The sequence below is a fragment of the Sardina pilchardus genome, chromosome 22, assembly GCF_963854185.1.
Source record: "Sardina pilchardus chromosome 22, fSarPil1.1, whole genome shotgun sequence".
Classification (NCBI taxonomy): domain Eukaryota; kingdom Metazoa; phylum Chordata; class Actinopteri; order Clupeiformes; family Clupeidae; genus Sardina; species Sardina pilchardus.
Window position 1 is genome coordinate 15829745 of NC_085015.1, and position 25020 is coordinate 15854764.

Below are 25020 nucleotides of genomic sequence, written 5' to 3' on the forward strand. Positions count from 1 at the left end.
TCATGACGGCGCTTAAATGTGAAGTCCTCTGTCAGCTCACATTACCAGTTGTCATGTCATCAGACATGAATGAGGACTGTCATCATGGCTATCATCGATGATTATAATAATGTGAAAACATCACTAGACTCGGAATGGCATGACAACTTGTGGCAGGTACGGGAGCCGACACAAAATGGTTTCGACAGTTTTTTGAAAGAAGATTCAGATAAAGGTTTAGATGCATATTTCAATTATTTAAAATGGCAGGTAAAGTTTAAAGTCCAACTGAAGCTTATTTAGGAGGAAGGACAAATCTATTTGCTAATATACTTTAAGACCATGAGCATAATCTTACGCAAAAACACGGATGGGTCAGCTCAATGATCCTACACACCACACCACATCTTTAGTTCATACACAAGAAACTTGACTACGTATGCCCATTGATACGGGTTATGTCATGTTGGAAAATGAACATTCTAAAGAATATCTGGGTTCTAAAACCGTGCAACTGCGACTAGATATGGTGAATGTTTTGTGACGGCGTGCAACAGCTGGCAACGACATGCAACATTTACTGTAGTTCACACCACTTGGTGATCTTTGGTGTGAATTGTGCCTTAAGGGTTAAATTAGGGCCCGTACAGTGACCACTGACTCCTCTGTTGATGCTCCTATTCCAAACTAACAGCTGGTTTCTTCTGTCTTAACTATGCAGCATTAGGAAGATCCAGAGGTATGGTATCTCTTTCCTCTCGCTCTTTCTTATGATAGTCTCAGCCTTGTCTCACGACCGATGCTCACTCTGACCATCATCTCAATAATGTCTCACATCACGAAAAAACCCTGTTCCTAAAACATAAGAATGGATATTGGTCATGATTGACTTGTTTTCTACAATCAGTTCTGTGTGAATGTAACCTTGCATATCACCTTGCATATCTTTGCATAATTGCTAAATAATTAAACACAAACAATTAATAATAATCACAAATCAAGATGTAAAGTAAAATTAAAATGCCAAGTGAGAAGTGAAAAAAACTAAGAAATTAAAAAATGAAACACTAAGAAATAACGAGTAAAAACTAAACGTTTTTTTTTTTATTATTATTTATTTTGTTGAAGTTTATGAGCTTATTAATACTGAGTGCTGTTTGGAATTCTCATCTCTGTCACCTCCCCTGGTCCCACTCTCTCATTGGCCATGGGTCCCACCACGCCCCTCCCCTTCCACCCTTCAATTGGCTGACCGCGTGCCCCGCCCACCCCCGTTTGCTCTGCGATTGGTCCTCGTGGAACGTGTGTGTGTGTGTGTGTGTGTGTGTGTGTGTGTGTGTGTGTGTGTGTGTGTGTGTGTGTGTGTGCATATGCGTGCGTATGTGTGTGCACATGTGTGAATGCGTGTCTGTGTGTGCGTGCATGTGTGCACGTGTGTGAATGTGTGTGTGTGTGTGTGGCTGTGTGTGTGTGTGTGGCTGTGTGTGTGTGTGTGTGTGTGTGTGTGTGTGTGTGTGTGGACCAGTATGGGTGTGCGGGTGATGGACACGTCGTGGGTGTCGCGGCGCGGCCCGTCGACGGCGCGGAAGACCTCGTCCACTCCCCCGAGCCTGTACCCCCCCGGGCTGCCCGGTGAGGGGGGCATGATGCTGGCAGAGCTGCCGGGGGAGCTGTCAGCCTCCCCCTCCCCCACACCCCCGCCAGGCAGCAGCGACCGCGCCAGGTAAGGACCCCAGGACTGGAGGGAGGGCTCCCTACAAGACAATCATCCGCTCCCAAACACACGGACACACACAGATATACACACTCGCACATGCACACACACACGCTCCCTACAAGATAATCATCCTCTCCCAAACACACACACAGACTCACACACAAACACGCACATGCACTCACACACGCTCCCTACAAGATAATCATCCTCTCCCAAACACACACACAGACACACACACACACACACACACACACACACACACACACACACACACACACACACACATACACACACACACCTCCCCCACAGTGCCAGGTAAGGAGGCCAGGACTGGAGGACAGCACACACACACACACACACACACACACACACACCTCTCACCTGTGCCCCCTCCCAGCAGCAGCGACTGTGCAATCTCAGGACAGACACCAAGATGGACACGGTCCCTTCAAAATAACCGCCTGATGAAAATACACACTCTAATCAGCAGAGACACTCATTACCATTCATCAACTGCTACTGTCACACACACACACACAGTCCAGACTTAAACACGCACACACACACACACACACACACACACACACACACACACACACACACACACACACACACACACACACACACACACACACACACACACACACACACACAATGTGGTGTTCTTCTTTATGCCTCTTCAAAACACATTTTAACCAACACACTGTCACTTTTCCTTATCTGCTTCTTCTTAGTGTTACTTCTGTCTTGCTGTTGCTTCTTTCTCTCTCTCTCTCTCTTTGCCTCTCTCTCTCTCTCTTTTGTTCGCTCTCTCTATTATTCTGTCCATCTTTATTGTGTCTTGAGTGTTAATGATGTGATCTGTCCAAATCATTCGCTGTGTGTGTGCTTATATGCTTGTGCTTGTGCTTGTCGTCCACAGTGTCAGTCACCCTAATGAATGAGACTTGTGCTATGAATCCAGTAGTTTGACACAAATAACATATTGCGTGGTCTGGATTCGGCCTTGCTCTCATTCCGAACCAAAAGCATACAAGCGTGTTTATGTGTGTGTGTCTGTGTGTGTGTGTGTAGATTTGTCTGATCTGCCAAGCCATGTGCATCTGTTGTTAATGGGCACAGTTTGATCTTTCTCCTGACAACACAAACAACACTTTTGTCCCCTTGAGTGCTTCAGACTTGTGTGTCTTATATAACAAGAAGCACAAAAAGCACGCCATGCACACTGAGGGGTATTCCACAAAGCCGGTTTTATCACAAAACTGGGTAAGTTAACCCAGGGTTTGCGGTAACTCTAGGTTTTCCGTTCCAAGATGAACACGGTATGTTAGTTACTATAGAAACATATGCTCTGAACCTAACCTGGTCGGAGCAGGTTTTGAGCAGGTTAAGTTTGAAAGATAACCCGGTTTTTGCTCAGGGTAGGCTATTTAAACCCGCGATTTCCGCAGCTTTCTCGTGTTCGCAATGGCATGCCCTTTTGATGAGAGGCCTATTGACATCGGAGCGCAAATAATTCGTGCAATTCACCGAGAGTTTGATAAGACCACGGCTCGACATCTTGATGAATTTTGGCTGAAGCCATATCGTTTTTTACGTTAATCTTTAATATATTTAAATAGCCCTACGTTAGGCTACCAATCGTGAACCTGGCCTCAGTTCACTGAAAACTATTTGCATAGCTCTCCGTTTATTTGCGACGTGTAGTTTTCTGTACAGTATTTGAGATGCTGAGCATAGGGAAAGCGGTCTGCCAATCAGTGCGTAAAGTCTGTCTTGCGCTGGAGCGGTTATAGTGCGCGACTTGATCCTCTTTCCTGGCCACAACTCACGAGGGTCATCATTAAAATAGAGTTTCACCAACTCTCAGGTCACTAATGCTTTAAGTGTCCCCAAGTGGCACAGACATTATCCTTGCTGTTGACTTTTTGATATGGGTATCACTATGATACCATTCGGTAACAATATTATGTCATTGGGTGCATTGATGGCACAAGTGCCTTTAGGTCCCAGCCATATATGAGGCCGATTATCAGGAAAGGCTATCACAAATGTTTAGGTATACGCAGCCTATATTGGCCATTTCATATCTTCGAGATGGTTTGTTAATCGCTGTCGATTTTATCATTAGCCAAGAAGATAGCCTATGATGCTTCGTACATGATTACTTATGTGGAGGCACAATTGCCTGGTTTGGTCTACGATGCAGGATGTAATTTGACCTATAGATTTCAACAGACTGCGTTGCATTATGAACATATCATAGACCTTATATAATTGTTGTGCTTGTGCAAGATAGCTAAAAGTTTGTATTTGGTCGCAGCGCAATTCGATGGGTAGCTCCTTGGGGATCGAGGGTATCCATGCCTCCCGACGCTCATCACCCTAGGCTACCCTAATCCCGCTCCTGGACCACAGGCAACATTTAACCTGGCACACAGCAGAACCCGCGATTGAAAACACATTTGGGATATTGAAGTCCATATTTCAATGCATACGTAGTATAAGAGTGTGTCCGAACGGGCTTGCGTAATTGTTGCATGCGCCGTCCTCTACAATATAGCCATTCCGCGCAAAGAGATTTAGAAATGTATGTGGAAAAATAATATAATTACTACCATGTCCATGAATCGTAGTGTTTCATCTTTACTTGATCAGATGATCGCTTGGGCCCATCGGAGTCGCCTACATCTTTATAAAATAACAGGTTATGTGGTAGGAATGCTAAGAAAACTTTAACTGAGATATGAATAGATTCATAGTTCAGATATTTAGGAACGTGCTTTTGTCATGAAACGTATGCATTCACGCAGTCAGCGATCCGCTACCAGGGTTTCTCTGAATGGCAGAGGCTTTGGTGTTACTTTAAAAATCTTTTTCTAATTTATTACAGCCTGCGTTCGAGTTCTGAGAAACATGCGGCCCGTTTCTCGCCTAGAAATCTAGACGCCCCTAGCGGCAGCTGGCCTGTTTCGCCCTTTTCATCAGGATTTCCATGCTCCATACATCACGTCTTTATAGGTTTGGCGTGTACGCGCACAACCCAGTGTTAACCAACCCCGTGTTGATTAAACTATTTCATAACCGGCGCGGTGGAACCGACCGCTCTGTGTTAGTCGGCTCAGGGTCAATCAACCTAGAGTTCAGCGTTAACTCTGTGTTTGTTAAACCTCCGTTCGTGGAATACCCCTCTGGACTATAAGCATATAGAATAGATAAATACAGTCATTTCCTGCATATAAGCCGCATTGTGTATAATGTGTTTTATGCAAGTTAAAAGAAACAAAACCATTTTAACACCATATTAACTGCCCCCCTGTATTAACCTCATAGCTGAAGAAATTTTGCAAAAATCAATTTATAAGCTGCGGCTAATAGTCGTGAAATTACGGTACTCAGTGCCCTTTAAGCTGTGAGTGCATTTTGCTTGGCCCTGTCTTGCTCTTGCCACTGTCTCTTTCCTTCTTTTGGCTTCCTTTCTACTGTGTATGTTGATTCTCTGTCCCTCACTACTGTACTGTAAGTCACCCTCCACCACCATCACCCACTCCTACACTACTGTATAGCCTGGTTGTTCCCCACCTCACCGATTTTTGACCTGTGCTAAGAATGCTAGCCTGAACCAAAACAAGTCTAGTCAAACCCTTCTAAATTACCTTCAAAGCACCTCCAAATGCTCATGATATAAAAAAAGACTACGTTACCCACACTCCCCTTTTCCTCTCTCAGCTAACACCTCAGAATGCTCATTTAAAAGACTACGTTACCCACACTCCCCTTCTCCTCTCTCAACTAACACCTCAGAATGCTCATATAAAAAAACTATGCTACCCACACTCCCCTTTTCCTCTCTCAGCTAACACCTCAGAATGCTCATTTGAAAAACTACGTTACCCACACTCCCCTCCTCTCCTTCCCTCTCAGCTAATGTCTCTCAGGCCACATTGCCTCTCTTTTCCCCCACCTGCTGTGAAAACTCTGCCCCCCCCCCTCTCCCCCTCTCGCTTCTGTATTTACTTCACGTCACGCTCTGTCTATCTTCTCGACATTTCCGCAGCTCGGACGACGCGTCCTCCTCCAATTGGTCGGACACCTGTTACATCTACCCCTCCCCCGAGGAGGAAAGGCCCCCGCCTCCTTACCCTTTCTCTTCGTCCTCCTCCTCCTCCCCTTCCCCCTCTCCCTTCGCTCCTTCCTCTTCCTCCTCCTTCTCCTGCTACTCGCAGTCTCACCATTCCCACCTGTCCACCCACTACCACCCGCACCACCAACACCACCCGCACCACCAACACCAACACCACCACCACCACCACCACCACCACTCCAAGACTCCATCCTGCTCGCGTCCTTCCGCTCCGGGCCCGGAGTCGGTGGCCCCGGGGCCGTCCCCCCCTCCCCCGCGCTGGTCGGGCTACAGCCCCCCGCCCCTGCCGCCGTCCCCCTCCCCGTCCCCGTCCACCTCCCTGTCCCTGTCCCCGTCTCCGTGCCCGTCTCTGTCCCCGTCCCCCCACCCGCACCTCCACCCGTTCGCCCACTCCCACCCCCCCCACCCGCACCCGCACGTGCTGTCGGCGTCCTCTCGCTCGCCCTCCCTGGACATCAACTCCAACCCCAAGCCCAGCTCCCTGCTGCTGCTGCCCAAGCAGATGTCCCTGTGCGAGCACGCCGCCACGCACACACACACACACACACACGCCCACGCGCACGCCTCGCCCCTCGCCTCGCTCTCCCCCACCTCCGCCTCCGCCTCCGCCTGCGGCCCGTTCCCCTGCGACCCTAACGCCCCGCCCCCACCCCTCCCTCCGCCCCCGCCGCCCCTCTTCGCCAAGCCTCCGTGGGCCGCCTGCGTGTGCGGCCGCGAGCGAGGACCCCGGCTGACTAGGTAAATGCACGCTTGGAGCGCAGCGGCGGCGGCGGCAGCAGCGCTGCTGCGCCAAGGCTGTCTCGGATTGTGCCTGATTCAAAATGTCATTGCAGTGTCATTACGTCAAAAAATATGGCAGTCAGCGGTCTAAAAGGGTAAGATACAGTACACACAAAGAAAGAGAGAGAGATAGAGAGAGAGGGAGAAAGAGAGAGAGAGAAGAAGAAGGAGAGAGAAGGAAAAGACCAAGAAGGGCTTCCTCAGTAGTGTTTCTCATCTGCTCATTCTACAAGCTGTGTGACATTTTGTTTTAATCATATTTGTCAACATTCGTTTTTATTTCTTTACATCTGAAAAAACCAAGGTCACATTTTCCATTATGTGGAAGCCATCACTCTCGCAAAGCAATCATCACCAGTGAAAGTTGTCAGCTTACGCCAGAATTATGCCCACACCCAGACCTGGCACAAAAAATCACCTGGGCATTGGGCCAAGGGAAGCCGCTTGCGCTTCTGTTGCAAATGAAGGAAACGTGGCTCTACTTGTGCTGCCCCCTTGTGGCTGTTGATGTGTATTGACAGGGCTGGATGGCAATCCTTCATGGGGATGTTTACTCTTTGTTTATTTTTTTGTCATTTGTTTTTATTTTGCAATGGCTGCAGCAGTGCCATCACACATTACAGTTGTTTTTATTATTCAGTGGTGAGTCTATTTGGAAAAAAATTGTGCAATGGGGTGTGTAAATGTGAGTGTGAGAGTGTGTGTGGTGTGTGTGTGTGAGTGTGAGTGTGAGTGTGAGTGTGAGTGTGAGTGTGAGTGTGAGTGTGAGTGTGAGTGTGAGAGTGTGTGTGTGTGTGTGTGTGTGTGTGTGTGTGTGTGTGTGTGTGCGCATGTGTGTTTGTCTCTGTGTACCTAATTGTATATTTGCTTACTGGTTAATTTTCTGTTTTTCATCAGTACTTTGAAGAACAAGGAACTCTCCCCTGTGATTGGCCAGAAAGCCATGCAGACAGCGCCATCTAGTGGCTATTCACTGTGCACTGAGCCAAGTCCTCACACTCTACGGAAAGGTGCGTGTGTTGGGAGTTAAGGACACTGTTCATTGTACTGTATGATGTCTGTTCACTGTGTGAGAGTGTCCATGTCTCTCTGTTAGCATCAACATGCTTAAATATTTCTCTCTCGTTGCATCAATTTACTTAAATGTTTCTCTCTTGTTGCATCAATATGCTTAAATATTTCTCTCTCGTTGCATCAATTTACTTAAATGTTTCTCTCTTGTTGCATCAATATGCTAAAATATTTATCAATATACTTATACAATATATCTTCTTGAAAAATCTTTCTTTCCTCATCTACCCCCCCCCCCTCCCCTAGTCTCTAAGAAGCTGGCTCCCATCCCCCCTAAATGTCCGTACCCTCCGTCGGGCGCCATGTCTGACCAGTCCACGGGTCAGCCCTCTCCCATCAGCCTGTCCCCGACTCCGCCGAGCACGCCGTCCCCGTACAGCTTCAGCTACCCGCAGGGCTATGCCACCATCGCTTCGCCCGGCGGCGGCGGCAGCAGCGGGGGCATGCAGGCCACCACGCCGCCCTCGCTTAGCTCCGCGGGCGCCATGGGCACGCTGCCCAAAGCCCGGCCGGCGCCCAAACCCCGCCAGCGGCCCAGCCTGCCGCCGCCGCAGCCCCCCAGCACCCCCGGATCCAGCCCCCAGCCGCTGGAGCACGCAGGCCTGCTGGAGGGCCTCTCGCCCGGGGAGAGCATGTCTACAGGTGAGGGGGCACCGCACCGCACAGCACTGCACAGCACAGAAGTGATCATACTGTATGTGTGGATGTATACTGTGTGTGTGTGTGTGTGTGTGTGTGTGTGTGTATATATGTGTGTGTGTGTGTGTGTGTGTGTGTGTGTGTGTGTGTGTGTGTGTGTGTGTGTGAGAGAGAGAGAGAGAGAGAGAGAGAGAGAGAATGTGTGTGTACTATGTGTGTGTGTGTGTGTGTGAGAGAGAGAGAGAGAGAGAGAGAGAGAGAGAGAATGTGTGTGTACTATATGTGTGTGTGTGTATGTTTTGTGTGTGTGTGTGTGTGTGTGTGTGTGCATGCACATTATGTGGAGAGCAGATGATCACATATGATTGCAGGTCTCCTTTACAATGGTTGTGTGTCTGAGGGGTTTGATTGTTGGCAGCTGGGTCTGGATTTGTGGCCCTGATACAGGCCAGATCTCTTGCCCTCTCATTCTGGCTCCATACATTATTATCGCTCTCTCTTTTCTATCTCTCTCTCTCTCTTTTTTTTTCTCCCTCTATCTATTTGATCCTTTGGATCAGTTTCACTCTCATATTTGACATCTCGCCTTTTAAAAAGAAAGTGTCACGTGCGCTTGTCTACATTCTACACTACACCTTTCATCTCTTCGCAATTATAAAAAAAAGTCAAAATGTGATATTCATGAAATTGTTTTAATTGATATGTTTACTTGTTGAACTTGGAGGCATATATGAAGAGTTCATGCAAAACCCTCTAAAAGCCGCCTCTGTCAAAAAATGAGATAACAATGGTGAGTGAATTCTCTCCACAGATAGTACATGTAATACGTTCATCCAATAGTTTCACTTCAGAACCCACTCTCCTCCTGGTCTGAAATATAGATTTGTAGACATAAACCTTGATAAAAATAAAATGCTCATTTATAAGGAAAGTGGTCAGACAGATTTAGAGGGGTTTGCATCTGAACTCTTCATACAGCAATTAAGGCCAATTGTTACTGTTTCCACAGTCTAGATCCTCTTTGTCGACTCCTTGTATTATTGTTTATTATTGCAGCGGTATGAGACCAGTCATTGGTTCAGTGTGAGGCAGTGAGTGAGGGGTAAGCAGGTTCCAACTGTACCAAACATCACGCCTATAAGCTTGACCCTTCCCAGCCACCGTTCCAATTCACGCATTCATGCTAACCGGTCTGGCTCAGCGATTCCGTATACGTGCATTATATACCTGTTGTTGTTCACACGGATCCAGCATATGTATATATCTATATGAGCATATATATGTATGAGGGGATGAGACCTCTGTGTGTGTTTGGTCCTCCACTAACTGTCCTGTCCCACCAGTGCAGTGCTGTGCATGGCATGGCAGGGCCGAGGAGCCAAGGGGCCGAGGCAAATGCATGGCTTAGTGGACCAGTCTGAATGGGGAGTCCACATGCAGTGCACAAGCGATAAGATACAGGCACTTACGTATGAGTAGATATGCGTACACACGCGCGCGCACGCATGCGCAAGCACACTCACACACACACACACACACACACACACTAATCAACTTATGCTTAAACGGACACATACATTCATTCGGACACATACATACTATGAAAACGTACGCATACATTCACAAACACACAGAAACACACACACATACTGACACTAGACACAGAGAATAGAAACTGACATGGATAAATGAGTTTATTGATGAATAATAACTACATGTAGTCAGTAACGATTGACTCGAGTTGATAAATTGGTTGATAAATTGATCAATTGTACTTGGAAACACCAGTATAGACTGTAGTGTTTGTAGCCCAGCGCTCCAGTCGAGAGCTCATTTCAGAGCGCTCAACATGGACTGACAGACTTCCACTTCGCCCCCCAGTCTCCCCACAAAGTCGCACCCCTAACCAGCCTCCCAGAACCTCCTACCCCACCCCACCCACTGCAATCTACCCCACCCCACTGCAATCTACCCCACCCCTACTGCAATCTACCCCATGCTACTCTTGATCCGTCTTGACCCCAGTCCAGTGCTTGGGTCTGGGATCAACCTGACCAACCCCCAGCTTCTGCCCCCACCTCCTCTCTCTCCACCACTGGTCAGACAGCATTCTGTTGCCCCTGCCTGTGCTTGCCCTGAGCCTGTGGACACCCTGCGATGATCCCCGTCACCACGATGACCATCATGTGTCCCAGCTCCCATACACAGCACCACCGTGCAGCTAGGAGAAGCACTTCACAGCTCATCGAAGCCTTGCCATTTCTTGGGGCCTAATTTATATTGTATATTATATATTTCTATTCCTATGATGAGGAAGTGCTTCCCTTATCTGCATTATTGGTCTGGTCATGGTTGCTATTTAACTGTTGTGAGTCAATGTATTGTTGATTTTTTTCCCCACCAGATGTACACGGCAATGCTGTTGCTGCTGATGTTTTCATTTACACTCCAAAGTGACACAGACAGACAGACAGACACAGACAGACAGACAGACAGACAGACAGACAGACAGACAGACACACACACACACAAACACCGAGTTTAACTGTTTGTTTCCTGTTCCCCTGGTCATTGGAGAGAACTACCACAATTATAGTATATTCAGAAATCAACATCAGACTTCAGGATACTCATTAACTCAAATGGATTCTGGGTACTGGTACTGTGCTCGACAATGACCAAGAGAAACATCACATACTGTATGTTCATTTTCACTCCTTAGTGACATGCGCACATACACACACACACACACACACAAGCACGCACGCGCACACACACACACACACACACACACACACACACGTAGACACACATAGTGGCTGTCTTTATCATCAGTATGTGCAACTCCTCCCCAATGAACCATTTGTTTTTGTTTATCATTTACTAAAATATGTAGTAACTATATCTCTTCCTCTTCTTTTGTCCCTCTTTTTCATCAACGCTGCCTTTTTTTTTTAAATTTTCTCACATCTCTCTTTTGTCATCCATCGCCCCCTCCTTCTCCTCTTTCTCCTCCTTCTTTGATCCCTCGCTCCACTTCTCCTCCTCCTCCTCCGCCACCACTCGCCGGTCAGACTCTTTCTGCAACCTGGACATTCCTGCCATCAACGTGGAGCTGGACGGCATTCTGGACGTGGCGTACGGCGCCCTCCACAGGCACTCTGTGGTCATGGCGGCGGTGGCGCTGGAGGCGTCGACGGGCAGGGCCGAGTCGGAGGAGGACTCGGAGAGCACGGTGTTATGACGTCATCGCACACTCGGCCGATCACAGACCACTCTCACCTCCGCCGCGACCTCGAGCACCGACACCGCCTCCGCCACCCCTGGATGCTGTACGCCCCACCAAATGCGCAGGATTGCGTTGCTCCACCTCACTGCAACTACGGAGGCCTGTAATGCCCAAAATACTCCCCCCCGCTAGCTTTTCCTACAGACTATGAAATGACATTGTCAATAAACAGCATATAAGATCACTATTACACCGAGTAACCGGACCAGGAATATCACTGGCAGAACTCAACAATGAAGCATCATCACAGGACAGTTAGATTTTTTTTTTTAGCATCTTAACACATTTTGTTTTTATTTTTAATGCTGTTATTTTTATTGTTGTTTGTGTCTTTTTTTTCTTTTTCTTTGCCTTACCCATTTTGCCTTTAACGACCTACGAGCACAGAGCAAAGCTGTACAGGAAAGTCACTGATATCTATTTCACAACAGTTTGTTTGATTTCCCTTCATGGTGTCGTTGCAGTTACTGTACATGGTATCTCTTTCAACCAGTCCAGAGTTGACCAATCAAAACTACTTCCTGTATGGTCATTGTCCAGGGAGTTATACCAGGTAACGCAAACAAATTATGAGAATGTCCACAGAGTAAGTTTTATGATATATAGCCACAAAAAAGTCACTCTTTGAAATATTTATAGGAGAAAAAAAGACAGCAAAACAACTTTATTTTTTAAAGATGAAATAAACATTTAAAATTAAAGTGTATACAGTGGGTTGTATAGGAACAGGGGGCTTAGAATGTACTGTGAGAAAAGATTCATTATCCTGTTGTTGGACATGGAAATCCCCATTGTGTGTGCGTGTGTGTGCGTGTGTGTGCGTGTGTGTGTGTGTTTGTGTGTGTGCGTGTGTGTGTCACTTGAAGTCCTTGGTCCCCCTCAGTGTCGCATTACCACAAACTTGGATGGTTAAGCACCTATGACCATACTCGTGACTACAGGCCACAACAGCAGGTCATCCACACCTGCCAACAGGTGTGTGTGTGTGTGTGTGTGTGTGTGTGTGTCCAGTGGCCAATAGCTTAGTAATTATTTTAGAAAAAGTAATGGATGTGTTCAAAACGGGGAAATGATGTCCGTCCATTTAGTTACCTTCGGGGTAAAACCGCTTTGCTTAAAACATATTGGTGTGTTACTCACCAAACAGAGAGAGAGAGAGATAGACCGCTCAGGATCTGGTGTGAACCCTATTGCTTTGATACTGTTTCAAGTCAGTCAGTCAGTCAGTCAGTCGGTGTCGTTCTCGTTTACTGGTCATCCAATGTAGTTTTTCTTCAGTCAAAGGCCTTTTTTTGCGAAGGCAATTGATTACGCATGATTTTCTGAAGCAGAACATATAACACTGCTTTAGATCGTTAGTAATATTATTGCCAGTCACTTCACAATATTTGCATTCATCTTCACACACACACACACACACACACAAACACGTGGCCATTCAAAGACCATTATCCTCCTCCCGTTAAGATATCATGGCTCCTTGGAAAAAGATCCATGTTGATTACAACAGGCTCAGTTATGTGCTTGCTTACTTAATATGCCATTCACCACATTGTTACTCTACATCTAGATGCAGTATGGAGAATCCTTGTAAATACAAGCTGTATGTGTATAAATGTGAATGACAAAAGACAAGCTATTTATAAAGAGAAAAATGTCTATTATATGGATATATATATTGATATGGTGGTGTTTATTTTTAACTGCCTCTCCAGTCAGTCCTGAGCACAACGTTTTCAGTATCACTTGGTATGCTTACGCATGGTGAGCTTTTGCACTGTTTTCCACTGCTGAGCATACCATGCAATGTATCAGTTAGTACTGAGGTAAGACTGCATTATTGGAACGGATTATTTCATGACACAACTCAACTCAACTGTGCTCCATCACATATTTGTAGTGTGTGTGTGTGTGTGTTTGAGAGAGCGAGAGAGAGAGATCATGCATGAAGGCTATGTCACATTTTATTTCTCTCTAACTAAATGTCTTTGTTAATGCTCAGTGTGGCACAATAGACAGCCCTACATGTGTCAACTGTCAACTTGTCACAGAGATTCTTACGTTTGTCACGGAAATAAATACATTTAATAAAACCACAACAAAAAGCCTATCACAGTCAGTCTAGTAACCCAGCATCCAAAAACCAAACATTCACTACATACAAATTAGTATGCAAAAAGTGTAGAACACCTTTCTGCTAAGCTGAAGTGGGATGATGATCGGGATGAAGGAGAAATTCCAGAATGGATTGTTGTTTTTATTTTTCCAGAACAAAACAAAAGTTTTTTTTTTTTTTTCCTCAGGTGGCTGCTGGTGTAACATGCGTTGTTTGACAGAGCAGTCCAGCCCTAGGCTCAGAACAGCATGCTTCCAGCACCTGAAGGTGGGCAAGCTAGCAAGGCTAAACCTCATGGGTGCTAGCTGACGTCTGCTACTGCTAGCTTAGCTAGCACATCTCTGTTGTTGTCAGGAGGGTTTAAATCAGAGGTGGAGAAGTCCAGTTTCAGAAAGTAAAAGTCCAACTGTGTATTGGATCTACCTGTGTACTTAACACAGGCGATCTCTCACAAATCAGTTGCTCTTCCTCCTCTGATTTACATACTGACTGCACGACTGGCTACCATAACATTGACTTAAGCCAGATGTGAAACAGACATGTGCTACACTTGGGCCATGTCAGCCCCAGATCTATGCTATAGGCTTAGGCTAGACCGGGTGAGACTTGTGCGAGACTAAGCCTATGGTACTTAGGCTTGATCCGAAGCAGAACTCTGTCAGACCTTGGGGGTATTCCAAGTCTGTGGTTTAGTGACACACCTGGGTAAGATAACTCATTTTAAGTGGTAAACCTCCTACAACAAGATCCCAATGGCAAATAAAGCCTTATAGCTCTTCTATTAGGAGCTTTATGACTTACTCTGAGTCAACTTAACCAGGTTTGTGACTAAACCACTTACTTGGAATACCCCCCTTCTCCATCATCAGCAGCTATCTGGGCTTGTGTGTACTGTACTGTCGATGTCCTTGTGCTCCATTAGCAATAAAGATCAGGTTTGATGTGAATAGGCCGACTGGAGGGTTCTGTCTTTGGAAATCAATCTTTGTTGTATGTTGTGTAACAACTGTTGGAAATTGTTTTGTAATTTCATAATTCCTTCTAATCACTGAGCCATAAATTGTGGCACTTCTACATGAGAAAAAAAAAACGATTTGGATCTTTTTTCTTTTCTCTCAAGAGTGTAAATGAAATTGAAAAAAAAATGTTGCTAAAGGTTGTGATTTGATAATGTTTGGATATTCTGAGAATTACTGGGCTATTTTGTACAGTACGTGTCCGAAACCCTTTTTGTTTGTGCAGAAACCAGGTAGCGGCTGATTTTGAAGTGGACAAGAGGGGTAATTCCTGTTATGTGGTTTGGTGTGAACTCAAAGTACATGGTGAACCCTTTGCCTTCATTGTCCTAGCAAAGAAAAAGAAGACGTGTACAAGTCCGAATGTAAAAGAAAGTAAAACATGTATCATTATAAGGGGGTTTTGAAGAGTTCACAGCAAAGATTCTAGAACAGAGCTCTGTTCTAGAATCTTTGGTTCACAGCCTACTCTGTTTACACATGGCCCGGCTATTCACAGAACAAAGTTCTTAGAACACCCCTCCTAGAAGCCAGCCCCGTCCAGGATCCACGTCTGGTGATGTCAGCTGCTACGTGGCTAACGTCTTTGTAAAGAGGGATTGTTGTAAATGTGATGAGGTGTGTCAGACAGTGCTTTGTACTGTACATACGTATTGGCTGTTAGAGGTCCCTGAGACCCTGTTCAGGAATTGATCTTGTTTTTATTGGAAGCATGCCCTTTGGAAAGATGATGAACAAAAAACGTTTGTGACAGAATGTAGCTGTTAATTCAGTGGTAGCTATTTGATTTTGTTGGTGGGAGATCAGTGTGTCTGTTGGTATGATTATTCAAAAATTGAAAGGAAGTGTTGGATAGTCTGCTATAGTGTCTGGGATGTGGGGAAACTCACTGTGATATTGGCATTGTCTCGTTGATATGCTGTCATGTCTCAACCGCTCTATCGTCCTGATTTAACATTAAAGTCACAGAGCATCGCAGTTTATGAGTTAGAAATGTTGAATTATGCTGTTGCTGATGATGCGACGTTCCACATAACTCTGTGGTATGAGGTCACGTGTTGTTTGACATTCATTGGCTAATTAATGTATACGTGCTTGACACAAAGACCATACCCATGACCTATTATTATTTTATTTATTTATTTATTCGGGTCAAAACCTTCATTACTCCAGAAGCAGCATGCCTTAGCTCTCATCAACCTCTCACCTTTTTGTATGTTCATGTTAGGCAATGCGGATGATGGATCAATCAGTGAGATGCATCTCAAACACTTTGGTGTTTATACTCTCCATCTTACCTAAAAAGACCATTTGAGCCAAACAGACATATCTGTACAGTTTACTCGTGGTGCATGCATGTTTATTCGTGATAATTTTTCACATACATACATACATACATACAGAACATACACAATATACAGACATACCATAAAGAAATAATTTTTTGTTCTCCACATGGAATCAATGAACGGGGCCAAAATGAAAGAAAATCTGTTTGTATGTCATTTTATTTCATTCTTATGTTTTCTACAGAATGGCTTGTGTCAGGCACAATGGGGAATATGCCTTCTTTGCCCCTCTCCTCCAAGACACTATGTGCTGTGCTTAAAGAAAAAAAAAACAATTCTCATCAGAATGTGGTCTCTATTAAAAACTGCATTTGTAATGAATCTCGTCCTTTTCACTGTTTTTGTTTGTGCGTATATCTTCTATACATTCCCATTTTGTTCATAGTAGCATTATGCATGTGGGTGTCATCATTAAACAATACAGTACAACATAACACTGTGCTAAAAATGTAAACGACGGGTCAAAGGTTTGGACTCACCTAATCATTGCTGGGTCTTTCTTTTTAGGACTTCATTTTTATAATGTAGGGCAAAACACTCACATGTTAATCAAGAACATTTAACACAGCAGCTACAGCAGATCCCAACTGTAGGCTTCTGTTAGAACTATCATCAGGTGACTCTGAAGAACAACCATAGACCATGTGACAACTGCTAAGATCAATACTAGATTAAAAAAATACACATGCATCACTGTATTCTTTATAGATCAGTGGAGATAACTGATGATGATGGGGTGATATATTCATATCAATATTAATGCTGTCCACATTTGGTAATTTAGAACAGCAAGAGAAAATGTCAACAAACACATAACATTAGGGGAATGTTAAAGGTTTGCTGAAGGTCACACAAAATAAACTTTAGAGGACATTCAATAAAAGACATTATAAAAACTGTTTTACTGGCTTTGCGACAAACGCTACTGCACCCTTCAGTACACGTTTTGAAACGTTCCCGAAACTGCTGGCCAGGTTTTGCCTGCCATAGCCTGCATTCCATGACTGAAGACAACAAACTAATTTGAATTCATAATGTGTTCATTGCGGTTAGGGTGGTTAGACAGGATTTGTTTTGAGAGACTGGAAACAGCTTGACTCTCATTTCAGACCAGATCCAAATGTGGAGGTAGTAGGAAAGGAGTGGGAATATCACAACCTCAACCATAAACAGTAAGTTTTGATATACTATATTTCTTTTGGGAGTAGGCATAGGTAAAATGTTGATCTAATGTTTCTTGTGTGCTATAATGCAAACTATTATATTACTGAAAAGTGCATGGTTCCCCCTAATTTAACACACCTGTTCAAGGTCTGATCATAATCAAATGGGTGAGCTTTGCTCTGTAAAAATATCATAATGTGTTATGTTTTAACCCTATCTAAATAAATGATGCATTCAACAAGGCAATCCTGTATTACCATGTTATGCAATCAAACTGACTTTGTCTTTTAATCCTAGTATACCATTTATGGTATTGTAATCTTGTTCACTGGTTATTAAACATGTCTTTATTGATGACAGTTTACACATTTCAAATTATTCAATTAATATTTCCCCACAGTTTCCACATTACCATCCCCTACATATAAGCAACGACCTCTGCAAAAATGAATACTAAAGGTAGGGCTACTCACCTAATGTCAAAATTTAAAACAGTTATTGTTTCAATTATAATTTCTAAAACAATTCTTTAGCCATCTGTTTGACTTGTCTGGTTGCTAGTTTGTTTATTGGGAGGTGTACAAAATATGTACTTTGTTTAGTTTCAAGTCATATTGAAAAACAAACATATCCATGACTTCCATTGTCCTTAATTGTCTAGGTGTGAAAAGAGGCCTTGAAAATGAGCCATGTACTTCGCTTGGCCTCACTGTAGAAGGGAATAAGCGTTTCTGTATCCCTGCAGCCGACAGAGAAACAGGTGAGACCATTACAAGTGTCTGAGTAAATCACAAATACAGTAGTTGTTAAACATGGAAGATTTAACCCTGTCATTCCTAATTAATTGTTAGATTATTAAGCAAAGTATAAGTTTTGTTTTTCTAAATCTTCAAATTAGTTGATTATATTGTGAAGGCCATATTAGTGAAAGAACCAGAGTTTATATACACCTTTTATTTTTAAATTGTGATCCCAAGTGTTGACACAGCAAGACAACATACTCATCAGAGGACTGAAGTGGTTGAGTGAATCGTAGTGCGTTGATGTGATGGTACTGATCCAGTATTTATCCTGGATTTGTTTTTAATTGAATTAGATTTAATTTAATTCAATTCTGACAACTGCAGGAAGACAATGAAGAGAAGCTAGTAGTATGGATAAATGTCTGTCATGCATTGTCAAAGTAAGGACAACCTTTTATGTCAATGAAATATGTATGACTGTCATGATTTCATCAAAAACCTTTGATTCAAATCTCCACCCAATTTGGGTCTTCAGAAAAGGTCTCACTAAAGGGATTGGGAAGTTTGATCAAAATCAACCACCTGATACACATGAATTTGAATAACTCATTTGTTGCATTTGATTATCAAACAGGAAGTGAGTTCCTTTGCTTAATTAACAGGAGAATTAATGTGAGTGCTTACTAGTGTCTTGCCTTTGACAGACCTGTTTTGCTACTCGACTTTGTCAGTGTTGCTCGCAGTTATATTTATTGTAATTTATGCTTTCATTTCATGTTGTGTGTTATAACAGATCAGAGTTCCTTACGACAGGCAAAACTAATTATGTCACAAGTCATAAGAAAACTACACTCAGTTCCTCATTGTAACTTCAACGAAGAATTCTTACAGTACATCAAGTAAGTATCATACTCTAGTGGCCACAATAGTTGTACTACCGGCATTTGATTTGGTTTTGTGTCTGGTTATAGGTCGATGATTTCAAAGCTTGATGCAACCTCTAAGAAGAAAACCACGGTGGGTGTGTTTGGTAAATCGGGAGTGGGCAAGAGCTCCTTGATAAATACCATCTTGGGAGAGGAAGACCTGTTGCCATCAGGAGACGTGACTGCATGCACCTCAGTCATTATTCAAGTAGAGCCCAGCACAACTGACTCAAACTACACAGCTGAGATTGACTTTATTCCCATAGAGGTATCTACAGTAGGCCTACAGTATATGTATCAGATGTACTGTAGTTCCTAGAAAAGTCTCAGACATACAATTGAAGTGTTAAGTTAGTGTTATGATGAAACAAATTGAAATTTTAGTTGATCATGTATAAGCTCCAGTGAATGAAATCAAGCAATGCATACTTGAAATTACTAAGTAACTTTTTGAATTGAAGTATGTTAGTGTTAAGATTTATGAATAGGGACTGTGCACACCATTTTTTTTATTAACTAAATGGCAATGCAGCATTTTATTTTACCGTACACAACCTGTATTTGTATTTAATCAGGAGTGGGAAGAGGAGGTTAAAAAACACTTAGATGCTTTGTCACAAGGCACAGAGAGGAATGAAGATAAAGACGAAGATACATTGAGCACAGCTCAGGAGACATTACAAGCCGTTTATGGGGAAATTAGACCAAATGCAACCCTAGAAGAACTGATGGATGAACAGAATTTTGCAGCCATCCCAGAATTCCTTGTGTCATCCAAGAAAACAGTATCACGCTCCAATGTAAATTCTGCTCTAAAGTCTCTGTTATTCTCAGAATAGCCCTAGGAGACATACCATTGTCTCTGGATTGTGGTTATCAGGTTGCTTAACTAGGCTTACCAACTTTTTGAAAACTGTTTACTGATCATTTTAATTATTGTGATGTTCATATTCATATATGTAGTCTAAGTCACTTTAGGCAAAATTGTCAGCTAAATACAATAAGCATAACGATAACTACACATAAACAAGTTAGACCACCAGAACTAGGGAAAGCTGACGTGTAAAGTAGCAACTAGCAAGAATGGCTGACAATACTTAAGTGACAAACTAGCAAACTAGCCACTGGTAATGTTGTCTTGCTAGCCAAACTGGATAGAGTTTAGAGGTTTTGTTTATATGTATATTGTTTAGATATTACTATTACTACAACTACTACTACTATTACTATTTAGAGACAATTTGGGCATATTTTTGAAGAGTAAATAATAAAAAATAAAAAAATAAATCTCAGATTAAATCTCTGAACACTCTAATGACAACTGACTACCTACACATCTTGTTTTTTTTTTTTTTATTTGTTTGAATAATACTTTATGAATTATTCAATTATGTATCATCAGGCCTCTGAACTTTCAGAAGAGATCAACTGCTTCACAAGGTCTGATGATTCCAGCCCTGGACAGTACTTCTGGCCACTGGTAAAAACGGTCACCATCAAGATACCCTCTAGAAAAGGCCTTCAAAACATTGTCTTTATTGATCTTCCTGGCACTGGAGATTTCAATAAAAGCAGAGATGAAATGTGGAAGAAGGTAAAAATCTAACTTCAGACAGTTGAGGTCAGCCAGACTTCCAACCCAACTTACATAAAGGGCTTAATTAGCAAAGCATTAGCATACCAGAATAAAGCAATACGCCCTGATGCTGTCGTTTACACTGGTTTTAGAACAGCTAAGGGATTGTTAGGCACATTGTTACAGTAGGCTAGAGTTTTTGGACAGCCAAAAAAAAAAAAAAAACATCAAAGAAAAAGAAGAAGGGTTTCCTGGCCCGCCAGAGTAACCTTCTTCTTCTTCTTCTTCTTCTTCAGGGAGGTTATTTTGGTGGCTGTGTACCCTGTAGCCTTTTTCAGGCCGCCAGGTGAATAAGGCGAATTGGGCAAGCTATTTGTATTTTTTGTGTATGGGGAAAAACAATGTAACCCAAAATGACAAACTTATTTCACACCACATTGCAAAATACAAGAATAGCTTGTCTCAGAGCAAAACATGTTTTGTAGGTCCATGTTACACCACATTCCCCCTTTATCAAGTGCAATGTAGCTCTGTGGCTCATTCTCCCACATTCAGGTTTTCATGAAAACGGGGGAAAAAACTCGCAGTTTGTGCTGGGAATGCAAGGTCAATTTCACTTAAGTCTATCAAGCACATTTTAAGACAGTCCTGGGTTCAGATTTGTACCAAAAAACATGTAACTCCCCTTGTTAGTTGTATAAAAATCAGTTTATGGGTTGTTTTAGGCATTGTTTATATTATAGAGATTTGACAAACAGCTGCACAGCTGTTTGAACTGTTTTGATTGAATGAGTTGCCTCAAGGTCTGACATAATATCACATAGTATCATCTGCAGTTAATGAAATGCAAGATAATGCTGATGTAGCCCAAAGTACAGTATATAGATGTATGTACATGTACTTGAGTAATCTAATGGTATCAACTACAAAACATTTTCTAAGATGTGTATCCTGTGATCTAGGGGGATTTTTTTTTTTTAAAATAACCTTCCCAACATTGCGCATACCTGTTATCTAACCATGACTCCATCTTCAGTGTTTAAGCAGATGTTCCATGGTGTGGATTGTCAATGACATAACCCGGGCTGCAACTGACAAGGAGCCGTGGAAGATTCTCACCAGCTGCATCAAAGACATGGTGCATGGTGGAGATTGCAACAGCATCACTTTCATCTGCACAAAGACGGATTACATCAATTGCAAGTCATACATGAAGTGAGCCATCAAATACACTCATCCATCCAACTATCCATAAGTCTGTCCGTCGAGAACATACCACTAGCTATGAGTTTCATATCCTGGCATTAATATCACTAGAAATTACAGTGACAGGCCAACCTCACAGTGCTGTATGCTTGTCATTCCCAGGAATTGCAAGTTGAAGGATAAAGACCTGGATATCACAGCAACACAGGTTGTAGGATTTATCAATAGGTGATGTTCAGGTAAAACGTTATATTCATCATGGCATTTAACATAATTTGTTCTACTAGGACTCAGTGGAGCATGGAAAACAGCTGAAACTGGCCTGTATACTACATCGGAATGAAGAAGCCAAGAAGAAAGTCAGGACAATGTTTTCCGATCAAACAGAGATAAGGGTATATTGACAGCGATGCATTTTATGATCGAATCCTATTTTCCTTTTCAGATTTTTTTAAAGACATTTGCAAGATTTCTCAAGACACATCTAACGAGAAAACTACAATTAATCTGACTCCAGATTAATACATTTAATAAATCAATAATTCATTCAATTAATACATTGACATTGAATATATTTATCAGCTAGTAGCATGGCTCACGAGGGGAGATAAATGGTGGATGAATTAACAATTTCATTGTAATGTAATGTAATGTAATGTAATCAATATCAAATCAACTGAATGCAAGGTACAAGTGTACTTGGTATCTCTATCCACTCAGAGTTACAATTTGGAGCAAAGTTTAGAAGCTTCACATCAATGACCAACCTTAGTAGCCTACTTTTTGGTTTAATGTACATTTGAAATACTGATCTATCAAAACATTGAGTTTATTGTATGGAAATATTTGGAAAAGGAAATTGTCTTCTAACTTTACAATATGTTTTGTATGTCTTTTTTTTATCAGAATAATTTCAAATGTGATGAGGACTTCTTGAATGTCTTCACAGTTAGCTCCAATGATTTCTTTCAGCAGAATGAGGATGGCTGCATTTTGAATGAAGAAGACACAGGTGTGTGTGTGTGTGTGTGTGTGTGTGTGTGTGTGTGTGTGTGTGTGTGTGTGTTTCAAGAAATACTGTTTGGCCTAGCTAGCCATGAAGGATGCATACATTATTTTATAAAACGTATAGTTCTGGTCCTTGATAATGATTGGTTGAATCACATCCGATGCCTTTGTATATTTTCCCGTCCAATATAGCATGGCTGAGACCGCATTTTGTTCTATATTAATGTGCTTACGGTTAACAAGATACAAAGTAGGCTAATACAGCTGCTGGAAGAATGGACTCCGTGGAACAATGGACATGTAGTGTAGATGAAATAGCTTTAAAGTATCATGATTATTTGTTTATTTTGTACCAATTTTGAATGTCCTATGCGGTAGCCTAGCCGTTATATATAAGCCCCTTGAGGCCGCTCTATGTTGTGAATATAGCACAGCTGATTCTCCGCCTATCACAGCCAATCGAAATTGCAGACAAAGCCACCAAACAGGACGTGAGGTCATATCTCAGCAATACATTATATCAAAACCATACTTGGTACATTCATGAGGGACCCTATTGTGAAGAAACTTGTAATTACCTCAGCCAAGGAGGTTATGTTTTCGCTGGGGTTTGTTTGTTTGTCTGTTTATCTGTTTGTTTGTCTGTCTGTTTGTCTGTCTGTTTGTCTGTTAGCAAGATAACTCAAAAAGTAATGGAGGAATTTCACTGAAATTGTCAGGGAAGGTCAGAACTGACCCAAGGAAGAAACGATTACATTTTGGGAGTGATCTGTAACACCGCCGGGATTCCGGAGCCGAATACGTTTTTCGCTTAGTGGTGTAATGGCATGGTATGGCCACGTGGTGGCGATCTGAATAGTTTAGGTTTAAATGTATGACAACCTAGGAAGAACAATACAGGCGGAGGTCTGAGTGCTCTCTGAGTGCTTTTCTAGTTGTTAATGTGTTTTGGGATTTTAAAGTTACTAATTCTGCCTGACCATACTGTGAGAAGTCTAAAGGCCAACACATGCCAATTTGTGACATCAACTTAATCGATCAGGCCACCATTTTTTTCATTTGTGACAGAACTTAGCACAGATAACCTTCAGACTTAGCCTCATGAAAGCTATTGACTGAATGTTGAATATTTGAAAATATTCATCCGTCACAGTGAATTGAAATTGGCACTGAACAGTATGGTTACCTTATAAGTCAGACAGTCTTTGGTTGCTCAACATAAAACTTGCTGTGAATGCTTTTAGCTACAGTATGTGTCTGATGTCATGGCATTGAGTTGCCATGGCAACTCCAGCTGCTCGGCCCCCTCATTGCGGTTTTCAGCTATATTCATCATCAGTGTTAAACGTATTGCAAGTATAATATATATTTGATCCTTACAGAGATCCCAAAGCTTTGGAGACTACTGGAAAAACTTGACCGTGGTCATCGTAGTACATCAGTAAAGGATTACATTCAAGGAGCACATGGTATTCTGTCTCTGATCCAAGGTGCCAAGAGTATTGCCGATGACACTGTGAGTTTTCACCAGTAGTAACAGATCAGAGCAAAACATTTATTTTAGACATTTGTTTCTTAGTGTATTTTCAAAATATCCTCAACCTTATACTATTATATAGTTAAAACAAATAGTGGTCACTGAACTGGTAAGAGAAAACTCCACAGAGGTGCCAATAGTCAATGAACTGCAGATGTATTGTTAATGATATTAGGTTGGATCTCATTGTGATTAAACAAATCGGCCTTGTAGAGAGATAAGTTTAGAAATACTTGGTATTTATTGTAGACTGATATTTCAGTCATCGGCAGCGAAGCTAATGCTTATACAATTTTTTGTTTTCAGGTGAAGGTGAAACAGTATGCTATGAAAGTTCTGAAACAAAATTTGGCAGAAGAACTGTACTTCTTGAAGGCATTCCTCATAAGGCAGTCCAATCATCTGCAGTTATGCCTTTCTGAGGGGGTAAACGAATCAGAGAACCTTGCCCTGGAAACTGCCGATAGAGACATAATAAAAACAGTAAGAACACACACACACACACACACACACACACACACACACACAGACACACACAGACACACACACACACACTGTGTTGTACCTACAATGACTAGTAACTTAGGTCCAGTGTTGGGGTTGTTATTAGTAGGGGTCCAAACAAGAGTTTCTGGAGTTTCTCAGACATTCGTCATGGCAGAGCCAGCAAAAAGAAGCAGAGAGCAAGTTAACCACTGCCGGAGGAGCAGGGAAAGAGGAAACAGCAGACTGACCGATTGAGGAGTGCCTCATATAAAAT

General features: G+C 42.7%; 1 protein-coding gene across 1 annotated transcript in view; it reads left to right on the forward strand.

The window, feature by feature from the left end:
• LOC134070448 (rho GTPase-activating protein 44-like) overlaps positions 1 to 12671 on the forward strand; it is an 83890-nt gene extending 71219 nt beyond the window's left edge. The window contains exons 17-21 of the mRNA XM_062526818.1: positions 701 to 718; positions 1505 to 1702; positions 7518 to 7630; positions 7938 to 8333; positions 11405 to 12671. Coding sequence (XP_062382802.1) covers positions 701 to 718; positions 1505 to 1702; positions 7518 to 7630; positions 7938 to 8333; positions 11405 to 11574 — 895 coding nt within the window. The 3' untranslated portion in view covers positions 11575 to 12671. The remainder of the gene's footprint in view (positions 1 to 700; positions 719 to 1504; positions 1703 to 7517; positions 7631 to 7937; positions 8334 to 11404) is intronic.
• The last annotated feature ends 12349 nt before the right edge of the window (positions 12672 to 25020 follow it).